This window comes from Elephas maximus, chromosome 2 (assembly GCF_024166365.1).
Source record: "Elephas maximus indicus isolate mEleMax1 chromosome 2, mEleMax1 primary haplotype, whole genome shotgun sequence".
In the NCBI taxonomy this organism is placed as follows: domain Eukaryota; kingdom Metazoa; phylum Chordata; class Mammalia; order Proboscidea; family Elephantidae; genus Elephas; species Elephas maximus.
In genome coordinates this window covers 65,023,705-65,043,118 of record NC_064820.1, presented here as the reverse complement: position 1 = coordinate 65,043,118, position 19,414 = coordinate 65,023,705, and the positions used below count along the sequence as shown (strand labels likewise).

General features: G+C 41.2%; 1 protein-coding gene and 1 pseudogene across 1 annotated transcript in view; one reads left to right on the top strand and one right to left on the bottom strand.

Annotated features, from left to right (window-relative positions):
• The first annotated feature begins 2,033 nt into the window (after positions 1-2,033).
• Positions 2,034-19,414, top strand: part of DEPDC1B (DEP domain containing 1B) — a 110,103-nt gene continuing 92,722 nt past the window's right edge. The window contains exon 1 of the mRNA XM_049857614.1: positions 2,034-2,122. Coding sequence (XP_049713571.1) covers positions 2,075-2,122 — 48 coding nt within the window. The 5' untranslated portion in view covers positions 2,034-2,074. The remainder of the gene's footprint in view (positions 2,123-19,414) is intronic.
• Positions 6,189-6,769, bottom strand: LOC126061544 (60S ribosomal protein L32-like; annotated as a pseudogene).

Sequence of the window (19,414 nt, the reverse complement as noted above, 5' to 3'; positions counted from 1 at the left end):
TAGAGGTAGAAGATAGCCCTGATGGTGTAGCGGTAAAGAGCTACAGTGAGCTATGGCTGCTAACCAAATGGCTGGCAGTTCAAATCCACCAGCCACTCTTCGGAAACCGTATAGAGCAGTTCTACTCTGTAGGGTTGCTATGAGTCAGAACTGACTCAATGGCAATAGCGGGGGGTAGATATAGGTAAGTGCTATGAAGAAAATAAAACACTGTGCAAGAGTGGAGTGGGGATGTGAGACTTTTCTATAGAGGAAGGTCAGCAAACGCTTTTCTAGGTTGGCTAAATTTGAACTGGGATTTGAATGGTGAGATGGAGACAGCCTTGCAAGGAGATGTGGCAAGGACATTCCTGGCAGGGGAACAGTGTAAACGCTTGGAGGTGAAAACAAGCTTAGTATGTTTAAGGAATAAAAAGAAAGCTAATTTGTCTGGAGTGTAGGGGAGAAAGGTAGGGTGGCTTTTGGGGGCACAAAGAGACTGAGAAATTTCTGAAATTATTTTTATGTGATGCTGGAAGACTAACGATCAGCAGCGCAGTTTAAACTATATTCACAAAGACTGTCTTTGTGGCCTCTGCCTTCACCTCATATCCAGATCATGTGGAGATATGACTTTCCGTAGAAGGGATTATTTTATCTGTGGCTCATAACTCGGTCGCTATAGGGTCGCTATGAGTCGGAATTGACTCGACAGCGCTGGGTTTGGTTTTTGGGTGTTTTTTCATAATGGACTTGGGAAATGCTCAAGAAGCATTTGTTTCCTATCAGATCCCAGTGCCACCACCATGGCAGGTGGTGGCAGGTCCCAGATGGACAAGGCTCTGAAATCCTTTTCTTCTTTTGCCTCTTGTGCCCCACTAGTATCCTGTGTCAAGGACAGGCAGATCTGTCAGGGAGTTGGAGGTCAAAACTTGGGTGCAGTTAAAAAAAAAAAAAAAGTTTTGGTAAGGAATACTCACTGGAAGTAAAAAAAACAATACCTTTAGTATTTTTTTCTGATTACAAAAGCAATAGATGTGCATCATTCCAGGAATTTTTCTGGCTTTCTAAATGCAGCTAAATTCATGCCTGAAGCAGCAACCGTGGGAAAGGAAGCACAGAGGTGGGATTAGGTAGGAGTCAGACCCTTTCCTCAGCTCTATCTTATGATGTGTCTTATTCTGGGTACTCAGTGAAGTGACCAGATTGAACTCCACTTGGAAGTTTATAGAGTCATGATCTCATTTGCTTTTTTGAACGGTTGCAAAGTGAACCAGCAATTCCCAGGAGAAAATTCTGAGGGTGAAAAGCAGCAAAAAAGAACTCAGCTTTATAGCATAGGGCTGTCTTTACACAACTGAAAACTTCAGTCCAACACAAAACTCAGATTCAAGGGAAAACACTGCTCTAGCAAGAGACCAAAATAGGAATCTGAGCGAGGCTCTTCTCAAGCTCTTTGTTGCTCTTACACGCTATCTACACTCCTTGTGACCAGGCGTTCTTTCTTTAGTTTTTAAACGCCACTCCGCCTGAGCAGTTGTCAACTCGCTTCATTTCGCTACGCGCTTCTCCCAACCTTAGTACCACCTCTAGGTGCACGGCGCAGTTGGAAAGGCAGACAGGGATTTTCCTGTCCAGTCCAGCCGGGTTTCGGCCACTGAATTAATGCACTTTCATTGATCCTTTCGGAGAGAAAGCGTGTATCTGCGTGTCAAGGCTGGGGTGGGTGGGGGGGGGGTAAGGGGCGCCAGCTGCGCTCCAGGGCGGGGACGCGCTCCCCGCGGGAAAGCCCAGCAGAATCAGTCCAAACCCGACCCCGGTGTCGCACGCTGAGGGCAGGACGGGCAGCAGCCTTCGCCCATGGTGGGTTCACATCCACAGCTCAGTCAGCCGAGAGGCAGCTCCGCTGCCCGCCAGCCGTCCTCTCCAACCTCCCCAGCAGCCGGGTCCCGGCGCCGCGACGCGCAGCTTCCGTCACGTGGCGCCAAGGCGCCCAATCAGCGCCCGGAGCCTGCAGGCTCGCGATTCAAACTGCAGCTCTGCCGGCTGGGGTATCGGCGCCGGCCCTGCTGCAGCCGCCCCTTGCGTGCGGGCCATGGAGCACCGCATCGTGGGGCCCGGGCCGTACCGGGCCACCAAGCTGGTGAGTGAGTTTGCGGGGGCCTGGCGAAGCCGCCCGCCCCGCGATACCCCAGCCTGCCTGCGGGCAGCGTGCTTGTCAGTCCTCGTTTCTACTGTGCGGCTGGCCTGGGGTTTGGAGGCAGGACGTGTTAAGGCTGGTGCTGTCGTTTTCGGGACGATGCGCAAAGAAAGGCTAATGGACCTGGAGTCCAGCCTGTCGCGGGTGGGGTGCAGCTTCGTTCCGAGACGTTGGCTGGGTTCTCGCCAAAAAGCGACGCCTTGTGATTTAAAGAGTCCAGAAGACCAGGGTGACCCCCCCGCGCTTTGTCCTCCGGAATCTAACGCCTGCAGCTGGGTGAGGAAAAACCCAGTCCCTAACCTTAGGGCCACCTCAACTCCTGTAATGCTCCTTGTTTGGTTCAATCTGGGCAGGTGTGTTTCCTTCCTGAGTGACACCTGTGGTGACGCTTGACAAGTTCTTTCTAACAGTGCCCAGAACAGAAGTGGATCCCAGGCCACATTTCTGGCCCCTGGCCTAAGTTTCTGTCAGCACCAACTTAAATGAGGGGTTGGTCAGAATGAAAGGTGTGTGTCATGGATTGAATTGGGCCTCCCCAAAATATGTGTCAACTTGATTAGGCCATGATTCCCAGTATTGTGTGATTGTCCACCATTTTGTCATCTGAGGGGATTTTCCCATGTGTTGTAAATCCTAATCTCTGCCTGTGGTTAATGAGGCAAGAGTGATTATGTTAAAAAGGATTAGGGTGGGACATAACACCCTTGCTCAGGCTATATCCCTGATCCAATGTAAAGGGAGTTTTCATGGGGTGTGGCCTGTACCACCTTTTATCTTACAAGAGATAAAAGGAAGGGGGAATGAGAGCGAGCATAGGGTGGGAGACCTCATATCACCAAGAAAGCATTGCTGGGGGCAGAGCACATCCTTTGTACCTGAGGTCCCTGAAGCAGAGAAGCTCCTAGACCAAGGGAAGATTAATGACAAGGACCTTCCCCTGGAACCAACAGAGAGAGAAAGCCTTCCTCTAGAGCTGGTGCCCTGAATTTGTCCTTCTAGCCTCCTAGACCGTGAAAGAATAAACTTGTTTGTAGAAGCCATCCACTTTTGGTATTTCTGCTATAGCAGCACTAGATAACTAAGTGTGAAAGAGCCTCTGCAGACCCTGCTGGTCCAGGGTGCTGCCTTTTCTCCTGGGAGAAAGCTTGGTATTCAGAGTTCTGGGATGTACTTGATCTGCTTTACAACCTGGAGTAAATAATTTTAGTGTTTTCTGTTTCAAGCATATTACCATAATGGAATAAGTGGTGGCAAACTAGTAATGTCCATAGCAGGTTTTTAGAGGGCTTTCTTTACAGCTTAATGGTAATTTGTGAGAAAGGCACCTCCCTCCTCTGTCTCTCACCACTTCTGGCCAGTTCACTTGGGAATTTACATCATGTGCCCTAATGGATATCCAGGAAATGGTGGGAAGCAAGTTATTCAAGTTATTCACTCAACTAGACACATATATGTGGAACAGGTGAGGCAGTGGGGCAGCAAGTAATATAAAGTTTCCTTTTCTTTCTAGAGCCAGAAAGGCTATGGCTCATGAGTTCAGGCCACAGCTAAGAAGGCCAGCTTCTGGAAGGAAGGATCATGGCTAGGGCTGGTCTTAGTGACCTAGTGCTGCCCTAACAGAAATACCATAAGTTGGTGGCTTTAAAGAACAGAAATTTATTTTCTCATGGTTCTGGTGGCTAACAGTTCAAATCAGGGTCTCAACCTTGTGATTTCCTTCCTTGTAGGTAGTCCTGAGCATTCCTTGGTTCCTTGGTTTGTAGAAAATCCTCACATGGCATCTTCCCTTGTGTGTGCCTCTGTGTTTAATCTGCTGTTTTTATAACTTAGAAGTGATTAGATGTGAAACTCATTCTACTGGGTATCATCTCATTAACATAACAAAGAAAATAGTATCTCCAAACAGGATTAACCAATTGCCTTTGAGTTGATATTGATTCCGGGTGACCCCGTGTGTATCAGAGTAGAACTGTGCTCCACAGTGTTTTCAATGGCTGATTTTTTTTTTTTTTTAATTTATTTTTGTTGAACTTTAGAAAAAGTTTACGGAGCAAACTAGCTTCTCATCAAACATTACACAGATTGTTTTATGACATTCTTTAACAACCCCATGACATGTCAACACTTTCCCTTCTTAACCCTGGGCTCCCTATTACCAGCTGTCCTGTTCCCTCCTACCTTCCAGTCCCTGGCCCAGAGGTGATGTGCCCCTTTACTCTTATTTTGTTCCATGGGCCTGTTCAATCTTTGGCTGAAGGGTGAACCTCAGGAGTGATCTCATTACTGAGCTGAAAGGGTGTCTGGGGGCCATACTCAGGGTTTCTTCAGTCTCTGTCAGGCCAGCAAGTCTGGTCTTTCTTTTTGAGTTAGAATTTTGTTCTACATTTTTCTCCAGCTCTGTCTGGAACACTCTATTGCGATCCCTGTTAGAGCAGTCAGTGGTGGTAGCGGGGCGCGATCTAGTTGTGCTGGACTCAGTCTGGTGGAGGCCGTGGTAGATGCGGTCCATTAGTCCTTTGGACTAATCTTTCCCTTATGTCTTTAGTTTTCTTCATTATTCCTTGCTCCCGAAAGGGTGAGACCAGTGGAGTATCCTAAGATGGCCGCTCACAGGCTTTTAAGACCCTACTCACCAAAGTAGAATGTAGAACATATTCTTTATAAACTCTGTTATGCCAGTTGAGCTGGATGTTCCCCGAGACCATGGTCCCCACAGTCCTCAGGGATGGGTGATTTTTTGAGGTAGATCACCAGGCCTTTCTTCTGAGAAGCCTCTGAGTGAACCCGAACCTCCAACATGCTGGTTAGCAGCTGAATTCGTTAATCATTTACACCACCTGAGACTCCCCAAACTGGATTACATTCATAGATATAGGGGTTAGGATTCCAACACATTTATTTTGGGGACACAGTTCAATCTATAACAGGGCTCATGGTTCCTTAATTTTTTTTGGCTTGTAGACCACTTTGAGAATCTGATAAAGATTATGGATCCCCTCCTCAAAAAGTGCATGTGCCACATACTTATGAAATTCTACATATGATTTCAGGGAACTTGGGGAGTCTTTGATGTTGTTTCCTTTGGCTTAAAACAACAACTGTTTTATTGGCTTATGAATCTGTGGGTCAGCATTCTGTGCAAGGCTTATCTGAGTTGTCCTTCTGTTGGAGTTCATGTGCCACAGTCATTTGGTGATTTGGCTAGGACTGGTCAGTCGAAGCTGACAGCTGGACTTGGTTCTGGCTGTTAGCCAGGCCATGCATCTCCTGTAGGCTTGCCCAGGCATCTTCACAGAGTAGTCTCATGGTTCCAACGTAGACAAAAGAAGGCCTCTGGTTGTGCCTTTTTATTCAAATTTCACTGGACAAAACAAATCATACAGCCAAGTCCAGATTCTAGAAATTCAGCTCTACTTCTTGATGGGAGAAGTGGCAAAGTCACAGTGTAAAGGAACGTGCAAGCAAAGATGGTAGGAATTATTGCGCTCAACTTTGCAAACAGCTACCACAGAGACTCAGAATGATTCATTTATTTTGAAAAAAATTCAACAAATATAAGTTTAGGTTTTCTTAGGCTGGCCTCTAAGAGGTATGAATGGTGATGACAAGAAACAAATAGGGTTTTTAAAGGGGTATTTTTCATATCTGCTTCCATTTCACAGTTGCTTCTACCGTTTGAAACCATTTGTGGTCAGGGCTGTTGGTAGGGCCAACTTTGGGGAAGAGAAAGAGACTGTGTGTTATCAAGGACTGAGAAAAACTTTTATTCTCTTTTGGGGAGGGAAAATAACATGTACTTTTTCTCCTCCCTTCCCTGCGATTTATTGACACAACTCAACGGCAGTGAGTTTGGTTTGGTTTTATTCAAGGGGAACAGGAAGGCTCTGGATCTTGCAATGACTAGTCTTCATGCTTCTTGCCTTAGACTAAAAAAATCAAATTACATCATAGTTTGAACCATTTTTAAGTTTTTATGGTTTTATTTAGCACAAATAAAACTTGAAAACAGCTATCTATTCATTTCTTGGCTGCGCAGCCTGGCATTGGGATTGGTGAGTCCGTAGGCCAGCTGGGCTGCTCTACCCACAATGGCTTTGCCGTTGTTGGAGGAAATGAGCAATCTCAGCACAGTAAGATCGATGAGGAAACCAAAGCCCACGAAGGGGAAGTGCATTCCCAAGCCACACAGCAAGTACAGGACAGGCCAGGATCACCCTGTCCCAGACTCTATGTTTGGAGGCCTCAACCACAGTCCTCCTGGCTAATCCTTAGTCTTGAGGAGGTTGGATTTGTCTGTGGAAACTTTTAGAACTCTTTGTTGCACATCAGCAGCACTTGCAGTTCCTTGACTTTTGTAGACCAGGAACTTGCAGAGGCCACTGTGCAGCTGTGCTTTGTTTTCCTGTTGCTGCCATAATCAGTGTTGGACATCAAGATCTGGCCCTTAAATCTTCCTGGCACCATGTTTTCAGTGCTTCTGGGCTTGCACCAGTTACATTTAATTTTGACATAATGGTCTAATTGGTGCTGGATAAACTTGATCCTCTTTTTGATGATCTTGGGCTTCGCTAGGGGTCTGAGGACAGCCATGATGCCAGCAGGAGATAGATGGCTGCCACCTCCGTTGGCAGTGCTGGGGAAGAGAGCTGGAACCATTTTTTAATCTCATGTCCACAGTTGTATGAGATACCACGTTTCATGGATTCAGTTGTTAGGACAGAGAGCCTGTGTATGAGACACTGCCAGATTCTGAGGCACAATGAAATGTTATCAAAGGAATTTAGAAAACCAAGTGTTCTCTGCTGTCAAGATTTCTTAGGCCAAGTTTAGACTGATCAAATTAAGTAGAAAATTAAATGATGTGGGTAGTTAATGAAAACACCTCAGTTTCATTAGAATTTCTAATCATTTAATTTCTCAGCTTTACTCTATTTGAGAAACTTGATCTTAAACTAAGATTTTGAGGACACAGAAAATAACCAAATTTTTTTGGAAAATGGATTCCTGATTTATCAGTGATTGCAGTCATCATTAAAAGTGCTTTTCCTCCATTGTAAAATCTGTAAGTCATGATATTTTCCCTGAGTGTTGTTCAGTTGTGCTTTAAAGCTTTAACCAGGTAAATCATAAAGTTTGTGACAGCCCTCTCTATCGGCCCAGCCCACCTTTCCTTCTCCTCATGCCCAGCATACCACTTCTCCCTTTTCCCAACATCATTCTCAACCTAATCTCTCTCCAGGAAAAGTTTGGGAAAATCTATTGGTATACAAACAGTAGGACCAGAAGAACCCTCTGTTTGCCTTACCTCCTCCTTTCATGGCTCACTGTACTTTCTTATTCCATTTAAAAAAAAAAAAATTATTTTATCTTTAGTTGTTGAAAATAGACAACAGAACGTACACTAATTCAACAATTCCTACATGAGCAATTCTGTGACATTGATTGCATTCTTCGAGTTGTGCAACTATTCTCACCCTCCTTTTCTGAATTGTTCCTCTTCCATTAACATAAACTCACTGCCCCCTAAGTTTTCTATCTAATCTTTTGAGTTGCTGTTGTCAATTTGATCCCATATAGATAATTCTTAAAAGTCTCCCTCCATTTTTAAAGGCCCAAAGTCTGAAAATAGGAGAGTAGGTACATTTTTATGCCAAACATCAAATGGCAGACTTTGTCAATTCATGATGAACATGGAAGCTAATTAGCAATTTATTCATCTCCACTGAAATAGCTTTCATTTTTGTAATCCGTGTATAGTTTATTATTTTTGAAGTGAAGAGTGAGAAATCAGTTTTTTTTTTTTTTTTTTGAAAACTACTTAAATCTACTGACCCTTTGAATGTATCCTGAGTTATTTATATCATCTGGTGCCAACTGGTAAACTTTAAAAGACTTATAGTGGCCATCAAATTTAGAGCTAGAATGACTGTAAAGATTATCTCCTCTAGTTCCCTCATTTTACTGAGGCCCAAAGAGGTGAGCTGACTTGATCACTGGTCAGTTCACTAGTCAGCTAGCATGTGGCAAGTACAACTAGATGTAGAATTTGATTATCTCTAAACTCCCAGACCAGTAGTCCTCTTAATAGTACCACTATTATAATATTTTTGGCACCAAGAAGGAAGGAAATGCAATAAATATTCTGGAGAAAAGAACAGAAAGCACATTTCAGCACTAGCTGTTGTATCCTGCTGTTCGGCTCATGATATTAAATGAAAACAGTTGTATGATTCTTTATATCTTAAACTAGGAGTCTGAAATAAATAAGAAAAACAAGAGTGCTTTTTAATCACAAAGCAAATCTGCTTTATGCACTTTGTTATAAAGATTATTTCTTCAAATATATCATGGAAAAAATACATTCTCAAACTCTGTCTTGTTCTTTGGTGACATAGGGTATTTTCTATTATAAATGTGACTGAGAAGGGTGTGTCTCTAGATTATTTTAAAGAAAATTAACTTAATTCTTTCTCATTGTGGGCAAGGTAGTCATATAACCACTTATATTTGGAAACAAGTAGGAGCAGAGACCAACATCCTCACTAGATTTTAAGACCCTCCCTCTAAAGTGTTTCATAGATTATATAAACATAATTGATAATGGTAAATGCCATTCAAAATAAAAATAAATTCTCAAAATTCTGTTTATAAATTCTATTTTAAAAAGAAATGAGTCTTTGATAAGGATGCCTTAGAAAATATCTATTATTAAATGTAAGTCAGCTGTCAGTAGGGCAATTAAAAACCAATATGATTCCAATCAGAATCCTAATGGAGTTTTTTTTTTTTTTGTCTGGTTCAGGGAGACTGGATACAATGGATTGGAAGTTCATAAGAAGGATAAAAGTGTGAATATTAAAAGAAAAAAATTAAAAGAAGACTAGAGTGGCCTTGTCTTACCAGATACTTAAACTTTGTGTTACCTAAGTTAATCGCAACGACATAGTGCTACATAGGAATAGGCAGACAGTTTAGTGGGATAGAAGAGAGAATTCAGAAACAGGTTCAAGATAGGTAACATGTAAGTAACTTAATAATATTCCAGTTTATTGAGAAAAGGATGATTTATTTAATAAACGATGTTTGTATAATCGGCTTTCCATTTGGAAGAAACTGAAGCTAGGTTCCCTACCTCCCACCTTACAAAAATTCCAGTTAAAGATTCAAATATTAAAAAACAAACCTCTAAAATACTAAAAGGAAATTTAAATAAATATTTTTAATACCTCAGAATGGGGAAACTTTCTTAATTAAGAGAATAAACTCTGAAGACATAAAAAAGATATATTTGTTTCCTTAAAACAATAGCAACAATAAAACCATTGTATAGTTAGAGACCAAATTTATAAACAAATTTATAGACTGGGAGAAAAAAATACATAACATATATGAAAAGGAATTAACATTCTGTACTTATTCACTTGGTACATATTTATTAAGCAGGTGTACTATATGTCAGGAAACCCTGGTGGCTCAGTGGTTAAGAGCTACAGCTGCTAATCAAAAGATCCGCAGTTCGAGTCCAGCAGGTACACTTGGAAACCCTATGGGACAGTTTTACTGTGTCCTACAGGGTTGCTGTTAGCCGGATTGACTCGATGGGAATGGGTTTGGTTTTTTAATTTTTTTTTTTTTGCTATATTGCAAGCACTGTCCTCGATATTGGGGATACTGTTAGTGAACAACATCTCTGCCTTCTACATATTTACATTCTAGGTTTAAACAGTTCTTAAAATAGATTTTTAAAAAAGACCTAATAGAAAAATAGCAAATCTGAGAAGAACTGAAAATGATTAAGAACGAAAAAAGTTAGGAAAATGCAAACAAAATTATACATTAAAAACTGTTTATTCTTTCTTTTTTTTTTTGCGTATAGAAGCAACACATGATCATGGTAAAAATTCAGACATTATGGAAATATGTTACACAGAGTAAAAGTCACTCAAAATTCCTGCTTTAGGAGAGATGACCTTATTTCATTTCATTTCTTTCCCTTTCTCCCTCTCTCTTTCATTTTTAAACAATTTATTGTATGTTCTTTCAGCTTTCATATGTGTATAGTATCTTAAACATAGGATCAGATAATATATACTCTTTGTAACTTTTTTCCCCACTTAATTATATCGTGGACATTTTTCTTTCTTTTAATAAACATGTATTGAGTACTTATGTCAGTGCATATGCGGGGGTAAGTCAAAAAGTATTGCTACTGGGGTGCCAGCTCATATATGCACGGGTTTATTCCAAACAAAACATGTTTAAACATGTCTCTGTGATCAGTGGAGGGCTGCGGACAAGTTCTCTCAGTAATACACTTGTCTTAGTCTTGTTAGGGTGCCTTCAAAAAAAAGGATACTTTTTGTGTCAAGGAAAAAAAATTTTGATATTGGGGCCAAATCTTTGAAGCTTTGCAACAAATTTATGGGAATGCTGCCCCACATTAAACAACAGTGTTTAGATGGATCATGCGTTTTAAGGAAGGCTAGGAAGATCTCAAAGATGAGCCAAGGGAAGGAAGACCACTCAGAAGGTTATGGTGACTGTTTTGGGGGATTCCGAAGAGGTAATCTTGATAGATTTTCTGAAGGACACAGGATGAGCATGGGGCTTATTATGAAGGAGCTTTAAGAAAACTGAAAACTGCGTTCATTGGGAGAAAAAGGCCAAGGAAAGTTGCACTGAGAAATTTTTTTTCTATCACAACAATGTACCTGCTCATTCTTTGAGGGTAGCAAGGGCTGTCCTATGAGAATTTCATTGAGAAACCTTACCCCATCCACCCTATAGCCCTGGTCTTGTCTGGTCAGACTTTTTTTTTGTTCCCAAAACTCAAAGAACACGATTTTTCGAATCCCTCGAGGATGCCAAAATTCCTGTTTTGACATGGTGTACATTGAAGAGCGCAGAATTCTTTGGGGAAGGGTTAGAGAGATGGAAACACTGTCTTCAGAAGTATATAGACCTAGGTGGAGGATATGTCAAGAAACAGTAACTTCACATTTTGATATTTTTGTTTAATACAGGTTTCTATGATTTTGTACCAGTACTTTTTGACTTACTCTTATAAATCTGTGTGTATGCCATACTTTAACCATTTTCTACTCAAACTGGTTCTGATTTTTCTCCTGATTATAAAAAATACATCTAAAATTTCTAGAAATGTATTTTTTAAAGTTAAAAAAAAAACTTCATTTAACAATTCAAAATAATTAATAAAATTCCCCTTGTAAATGCCTATGTTTCTATATGGCGAATCGCTAGAGTGGCTGAATAAAAAGAAATAATATCTCCAATAAGCATTTCTTAAACACTTGTTAGATTATTCCCTGGAACTAGCTTTAAAAACCATGGTGATGTGACGTTTGTTTCTCTGTTAACATTTTTGTATTTCTAGCAGGAGGTGGTAAGAGAGGGTAGACTTTAGATTTAGATATACAAATTGGTACCATCACTCACTGTCCAGTTGATTTCTACTCATAGCGACCCTATGGGACGAAGTAGAACAGCCCCATAGGGTTTCTGAGGAGTGGCTGGTGGATTTGAACTGCTGACCTTTTGGTTAGCAGCCCAGCTCTTAACCACTGTGCCACCAGGGGTCCATTAGCTGTGTGTTGTTGTTTTTTTTTTTTTTTTTGTTAGGTACCATCAAGTTGGTTCCTACTCATAGCGACCCTGTGTACAAAAGAACAAAGCACTGCCTGGGTTGGTGCCATCCTCACAATCCCGACCATGCTTGAGCCCATTGTTGCAGCCACTGCATCAATCCATCTTTTTCGCTGACCCTTCACTTTAGGAAGCATGATGTCCTTCTCTAGGGACTGGTCCCTCTGATAACATGTCCAAAGCACATGAGACGAAGTCTAGCCGTCTGTCTTAGTTATTGTCTTGGTCATCTAGTGCTGCTATAACAGAAATACCACAAGTGGATGGCTTTAACAAAGAGAAGTTTATTCTTTCATAGTCCAGTAGGCTAGAAGTCTGAATTCACTGGCTCCAGGGGAAGGCTTTCTCTCTCTGTAGGCCTTCTTATCAGTGTTCTCCCAGACAAGGAACATCCCTGAACAGGGACCCTGAGTCCAAAGGATGCGCTCTGCTCCTTGTACTGCTTTCTTGATGGGATGGTATGAGGTCCCCAACTCTCTGCTTGCTTCCCTTTCCTTTTTATCTTTTGAGAGATAAAAGGTGGTACAGACCGCACCCCAGGGAAACTCCCTTGGTTTGATCAGGGATGTGACCTGGATAAGGGTGGTGTTACAATCCCACCCTAATCCTTTTAACATAAAATTACAATAACGAAATGGGGTACAACCACACAATGCCCAGCCAAATCGATATACACATTTTTTGGGGGGCATAATTCAATTCATGAAAGTTATCTAGTGCCACTGTAACAGAAATACCACAAGTAGATGGCTTCAACAAAGAAATTTATTCTCTCACAGTCTAGCAGGCTGTAAGTCCAAACTCAGGGTTCCAGCTCCAGGGGAAGGCTTTATCTCTCTGTCGGCTCCGGAGGAAGGTCCTTGTCATCAGTCTTTCCCTGGTTGAGGAGCTTCTCAGGCCCGGGGACCCCGGATCCAAAGGACACGCTCTGCTCCCGGCGCTGCTTTCTTGGTGGTATGAGGTCCCCATGTCTCTCTGCTCGCTTCTCTCTTTTATATCTCAAAAGAGGTAAGACACTACCTAATCCTGTAGACCTCATCAGTATAACTGCTGCTCATCCTTCTCATTAACAACATAATGATAAGATTTACAACACAGGAAAATCACATCAGATGACAAAATGGTGGACAGTCACAAATACTGGGAATTGTGGCCTAGCCAAATTGATACACATATTTTTGGAGAACACATTTTAGTCCATGACACCATCCTTGCTTCCAAGGAGCTTTTTGGATGTACTTTTTTTGTTTGTTCTTCTGGCAGTCCATGGTATACCCAAAACCATGGTATAGTCAATATTTTTTGACAATATCATAATTCAAAGGTGTCGATTCTTTGGTCTTCCTTATTCAATTCCAGGTTTTGTAAGCATATGAGGTGATTGAAAACATCGTGGCTTGGGTCAGGCGAACCTTAGCCATTCAAGTGACATCTTTGCTTTTTAATACTTTAAAGAGACCTTTTGCAGTAGATTTGCCCAATGCAATGTACTGTTTGGTTTCTTGACTGCTGCTTCGATGGGCGTTGATTGTGGATCCAAGTAAATGAAATTCTTGACAACTTCAACCTTTTCTCCATTTACCATGATGTTGTTTATTGGTCCAACTTAAGGATTTTTGTTTTCTTTATGTTGTGTAGTTAGAGGTAAATTCCTTAACTTCTGAGAGATGGTGTCATGGAATGAATTGTGTCTGCAAAAATATGTGCATCAATTTGGCTATGCCATGATTCCCTGTATTGTGTGATAGTCCACCATTTTGTCATCTGTTGTGATTTGTCCTATGCGTTGTAAAGCCTATCTCTATGATGTTGATGAGATGGGATTAGTGGCAGTTATGTTAATGAAACAGGACTCAATCTACAAGATTGGATTGTGTTTTCAGCCAGTCTCTTTTAAGATATAAAAGAGAGAAGCAAGCAGAGACACAGGGGATGTCATACCATCAGGAAACAAGAGCCAGGAGAATAGTGTTTCCTTTGTATTCTGGATCTCTGCTGAGAAGCTTCTTGACCAGGGAAAGATTGATGCCAGGGACCTTCCTCCAGAGCCCACAGAGAGAGAAAGCCTTCCGCTGGAGCTGACTTGTAGCCTATTAGACTGTGAGAGAATAAGTTTCTATTTGTTAAAGCCATCCACCTGTGATATTTCTGTTATAGCAGCATTAGATAACCAAGACAGGTGGTTATTATGAAGATTCAGTATAAACAAGGACACAATGGAGAGAAAATTTCAGAATATATTTGCAGTCTAAAGAGAGAAGAAAAGGATACTTGGTTACTCGCATATTTTTATTTTAGAAACAAAGACTTTAGGCAAGGATCTCGCTGTGGGACTGGGACAGTTCTGAGGGGTGTGAGGAACACTGCTGATGGCATAGGGCTGTGGAGGGGGTTTAATTGTTTTCTTACAATGAGTACTTCTGGCACTTCCAGTACCTAGGCCCCCAATGCCTGGCAGCTGACTGGTGGAATGCTGTGATGTCCATAAAGATTTGGGTATGTGCTGAATGAATCCGCCTCCTATTCTAGGTCTTTCAACTTCCTGATTTCCTGCTCATTGATGTAATTTTACACATAAATAAGGAGGATGAAGCTGCATTGTCATGAGGTTGTTTGAAGGTGACTTCCAAGAGAGGGTGCTTTTTGGTTTTTATCTGACCCTTTGGTGGCATCTTGGAGTGGAAGAAAACTGAATATTTATTAAGTACTTTGTTGTGAGGTGCCAATGAGTCGATTCCGACTTATAGCGACCCTATGTACAACAGAACGCAATGCTGCCCGGTCCTGTGCCATCCTCACAGAACGCAATGCTGCCCGGTCCTGTGCCATCCTCACAGAATGCAATGCTGTCCGATCCTGTGCCATCTTCACATTGTTATGCTTAAGCCTAGTTCTGCAGCTACTGTGTCAGTACATCTTCTCGAGGGTCTTCCTCTTTTTTCGCTGACCCTCTGCTTCACCAAGTATGATGTCATTCTCCAGGGACTGATCCCTCCTGATAACATGTCCAAAGTATGTGAGACATAGTCATGCCATACTTGCTTCTGAGAAGCATTCTGGTTGTACTTCTTCCAAGACAGATTTGTTTGTTCTTTTGGCAGTCCATGGTATATTCAGTATTCTCCAAACCACAATTCCAAGGCATCAGTTGATGGCACCCCCCACCAACCACTTGTCTGTCAGTTTGTTGTACTGTGGGGGCTTGCACGTTGCTGTGATGCTGGAAGCTATGCGACCCGTATTCCAATACCCATGGGAGACAGGTTTCAGCTGAGTTTCTGGACTGAGACAGAGTAGGAAGAAGGACCCGGCGGTCTACTTCTGAAAAACATCAGTCAGCAAAAACCTTATGAATAGCAGTGGAACATTAAATACTTACCGTGTGTCAAACCCAGTACAACCAGTAAGTGGCAGAGCTGGTGTTTGAACCCAGGTCTGACTGTAAAGCATGCATTCTTTCCATTCTTCAGGTATTGATTTTGATCCTACTTAAGTGGTGCAGTGTTTCTTAACTTCAAGGTCAGGATCGTTGTGCTGTGAGCATTGCTAGTGGTGCATTACAGTGAGTCAGTATGCACTTGATCTGACAAAATTTTTTTTAAAAAATAGTTTTTATTGTGCTTTAAGTGAAAGTTTACAAATCAAGCAAGTCTCTCACATATAAACTTATATACACCTTAGTACATACTCCCATTTACTCTCCCCCTAATGAGTCAGCCTGCTCCCTTCTTCCAGTCTCTTCTTTTGTGACCGTTTTGCCAGTTTCTAACCCTCTCTACCCTCCCATCTCCCCTCCAGACAGGAGATGCCAACACAATCTCAAGTGCCCACCTGTTACAAGTAGCTCACTCCTCATCAGCATCTCTCTCCAACCCATTGTTCAGTCCCTTCCATGTCTGATGAGTTGTCTTCAGGAATGGTTCCTATCCTGGGCCAACAGAAGGTTTGGGAACCATGACTGCCAGGATTCTTCTAGTCTCAGTCAGACCATTAAGTCTGGTCTTTCTATGAGAATTTGGGGTCTGCATCCCACTGTTCTCCTGCTCCCTCAGGGGCTCTCTGTTGTGCTCCCTGTCAGGGCAGTCATCGGTTGTGGCCGGGCACCATCTAGTTCTTCTGGTCTCAGGATGATGTAAGTCTCTGGCTCATGTGGCCCTTTCTGTCTCTTGGGCTCTTAGTTGTCGTGTGACCTTGGTGTTCTTCATTCTCCTTTGCTCCAGGTGGGTTGAGACCAATTGATGCATCTTAGATGGCTGCTTGTTAGCATTTAAGCCCCCAGACGCCACACTTCAAAGTGGGATGCAGAGTGTTTTCTTAATAGAATTTATTTTGCCAGTTGACTTAGATGTCCCCTTAAGCCATAGTCCCCAAACCCCCACCCTTGCTCCGCTGACCTTCAAAGCATTCAGTTTATCCCGGAAACTTCTTTGCTTTTGGTCTAGTCCAGTTGCGCTGACTTTCCCTGTATTGAGTATTGTCCTTCCCTTCACCTAAAGTAGTTCTTATCTACTATCTAATCAGTAAATAACCCTCTACCTCCCTCCCCCCTCTCATAACCACAGAAAAATGTGTTCTTCTCTGTTTAAACTATTTCTCAAGATCTTATAATAGTGGTCTTATACAAAATTTGACCTTTTGCCTCTGACTAATTTCACTCAGCATAATGCCTTCCGGGTTCCTCCATGTTGTGAAATGTTTCACAGATTTGTCACTGTTCTTTATCGATGCGTAGTATTCCATTGTGTGAATATACCATAATTTATTTAGCCATTCATCTGTTGATGGACACCTTGGTTGCTTCCAGCTTTTTGCTATTGTAAACAGAGCTGCAATAAACATGGGTGTGCATATATCTGTTCATGTAAAGGCTTTTATTTCTCTAGGATATATTCTGAGGAGTGGGATTTCTGGATTGTATGGTAGTTCTATTTCTAACTGTTTAAGGAAACGCCAGATAGATTTCCAAAGTGGTTGTCCCATTTTACATTCCCACCAGCAGTGTATAAGAGTTCCAATCACTCCACAGCCTCTCCAACATTTATTATTTTGTGTTTTTTGGATTAATGCCAGCCTTGTTGGAGTGAGATGGAATCTCACTGTACTTTTAATTTGTATTTCTCTAATGGCTAATGATCGAGAGCATTTTCTCAAATATCTGTTAGCCACCTGAATATCTTCTTTAGTGAAGTGCGTGTTCATATCCTTTGCCCAATTTTTAATTGGGTTGTTTGTTTTTTTTGTGGTTGAGTTTTAACAGAATCACATAGATTTTAGAGATCAGGTGCTGGTCAGAGATGTCATAGCTGAAAAATTTTTTCCCAATCTGTAGGTGGTCATTTTACTCTTTTGTGAAGTCTTTAGATGAGCATAGGTGTTTGATTTTTAGGAGCTCCCAGTTATCTGGTTTCTCTTTGTCATTTTTAGTAATGTTTTGTATTCTCTTTATGCCTTGTATTAGGGCTCGTAATGTTGTCCCTATTTTTTCTTTCATGATCTTTATCGTTTTAGTCTTTATGTTTAGGTCTTTGATCCACTTGGAGTTAGTTTTTGTGCATGGTGTGAGGTATGGGTCCTGTTTCATTTTTTTGCAAATGGATATCCAGTTATGCCAGCACCATTTGTTAAAGACTATCTTTTCCCCAATTAGCTGACACTGGGCCTTTGTCAAATATCAGCTGCTCACATGTGGATGGATTTATATCTGGGTCCTCATTTCTGTTCCATTGGTCTATGTGCCTGTTGTTGTACCAGTACCAGGCTGTTTTGACTACTGTGGCTGTATAATATGTTCTAAAATCAGGTACAGTGAGGCCTCCCACTTTCTTCTTCTTTTTCAGTAATGCTTTCCTTATCCGGGGCTTCTTTCCCTTCCATATGAAGTTGGTGATTTGTTTCTCCGTCACATTAAAAAATGTCATTGGAATTTGGATCGGAAGGGCATTGTATTTCTAGATGGCTTTTGGTAGAACAGAGATTTTTTACTATGTTAGGTCTTCCTATCCATGAGCAAGGTATGTTTTTCCACTTATGTAGGTCCGTTTTATTTTCTGGCACTAGCACTTTGTAGTTTTCTTTGTATAGGTCTTTTACATCTTCGGTAAGATTTATTCCTAAGTATTTTATCTTCTTGGGGGCTACTGTGAATGGTATTGATTTGGTGATTTCCTCTTCGATGTTCTTTTTGTTGATGTAGAGGAATTCAACTGATTTTTGTATGTTTATCTTGTAACCTGAAACTCTGCCGAACTCTTCTATTAGTTTCAGTAGTTTTCTGGAGGATTCCTTAGGGTTTTCTGTGTATAAGATCATGTCATCTGCAAATAGAGATAATTTTACTACCTCCTTGCCAGTCCAGATGCCCTTTATTTCTTTGTCTAGCCTAATTGCTCTGGCTAGGACCTCTAGCACAATGTTGAATAAGAGCGGCGATAAAGGACATCCTTGTCTGGTAGCCGTTCTCAAGGGAAGTGCTTTCAGGCTCTCTCCATTTAGAGTGATGTTGGCTGTTGGCTTTGTACAGATGCCCTTTATTGTGTTGAGGAATTTTCCTTCAATTCCTATTTTGCTGAGAGTTTTTATCATGAATGGGTGTTGGACTTTGTCAAAAGCCTTTTCTGCATCAATTGATAAGATCATTTGGTTTTTGTCTTTTGTTTTATTTACATGATGGATTACATTAATGGTTTTTCTAATATTGAACCAACCTTGTATATAAAAAAAATAAATCCCACGTGCTTGTGGTGGATTATTTTTTTGATATGTTGTTGAATTCTATTGGCTAGATTTTGTTGAGGATTTTTGCATCTATGTTCATGAGGGATATAGGTCTGTAAGTTTCTTTTTTTTTTGTGGTGTCTTTACCTGGTTTTGGTATCAGGGATATGCTGGTTTCATAGAATGAGTTAGGTAGTATTCCATCATTTTCTATGCTTTGAAATACCTTTAGTAGTAGTGGTGTTAACTGTTCTCTGATAGTTTGGTAGAACTCTGCAGTGAAGCCGTCCGGGCCAGGGCTTTTTTTTGTTGGGAATTTTTTGATTACTTTTTCTATCTCTTTTTTTGTTATGGGTCTATTTAGTTGTTCTACTTCTGATTGTGTTAGTTTAGGTAGGTAGTGTTTTTCTAGGAATTCATCCATTTCTTCTAGGTTTGCAAATTTATTAGAGTACAATTTTTTTGGTAATAATCTGATATGATTCTTTTAATTTCAGTTGGGTCTGTGGTCATATGGCCCATCTCATTTCTTATTCGGGTTATTTGTTTCCTTTCCTATATTTCTTTAGTCAGTCTGGCCAGTGTTTTATCAATTTTGTTAATTTTTTCAAAGAACCAGCTTTTGGCTTTGTTAATTCTTTCGATTGTTTTTCTGTTCTCTAATTCTTTTAGTTCAGCTCTAGTTTTTATTATTTGTTTTCTTCTGGTGCCTGATGGATTCTTTTGTTGCTCACTTTCTATTTGTTCAAGCTGTAGGGACAGTTCTCTGATTTTGGCTCTTTCTTCTTTATGTATGTGTGCATTTATCGATATAATTTGACCTCTGAGCACTGCTTTTGCTGTGTCCCAGAGGTTTTG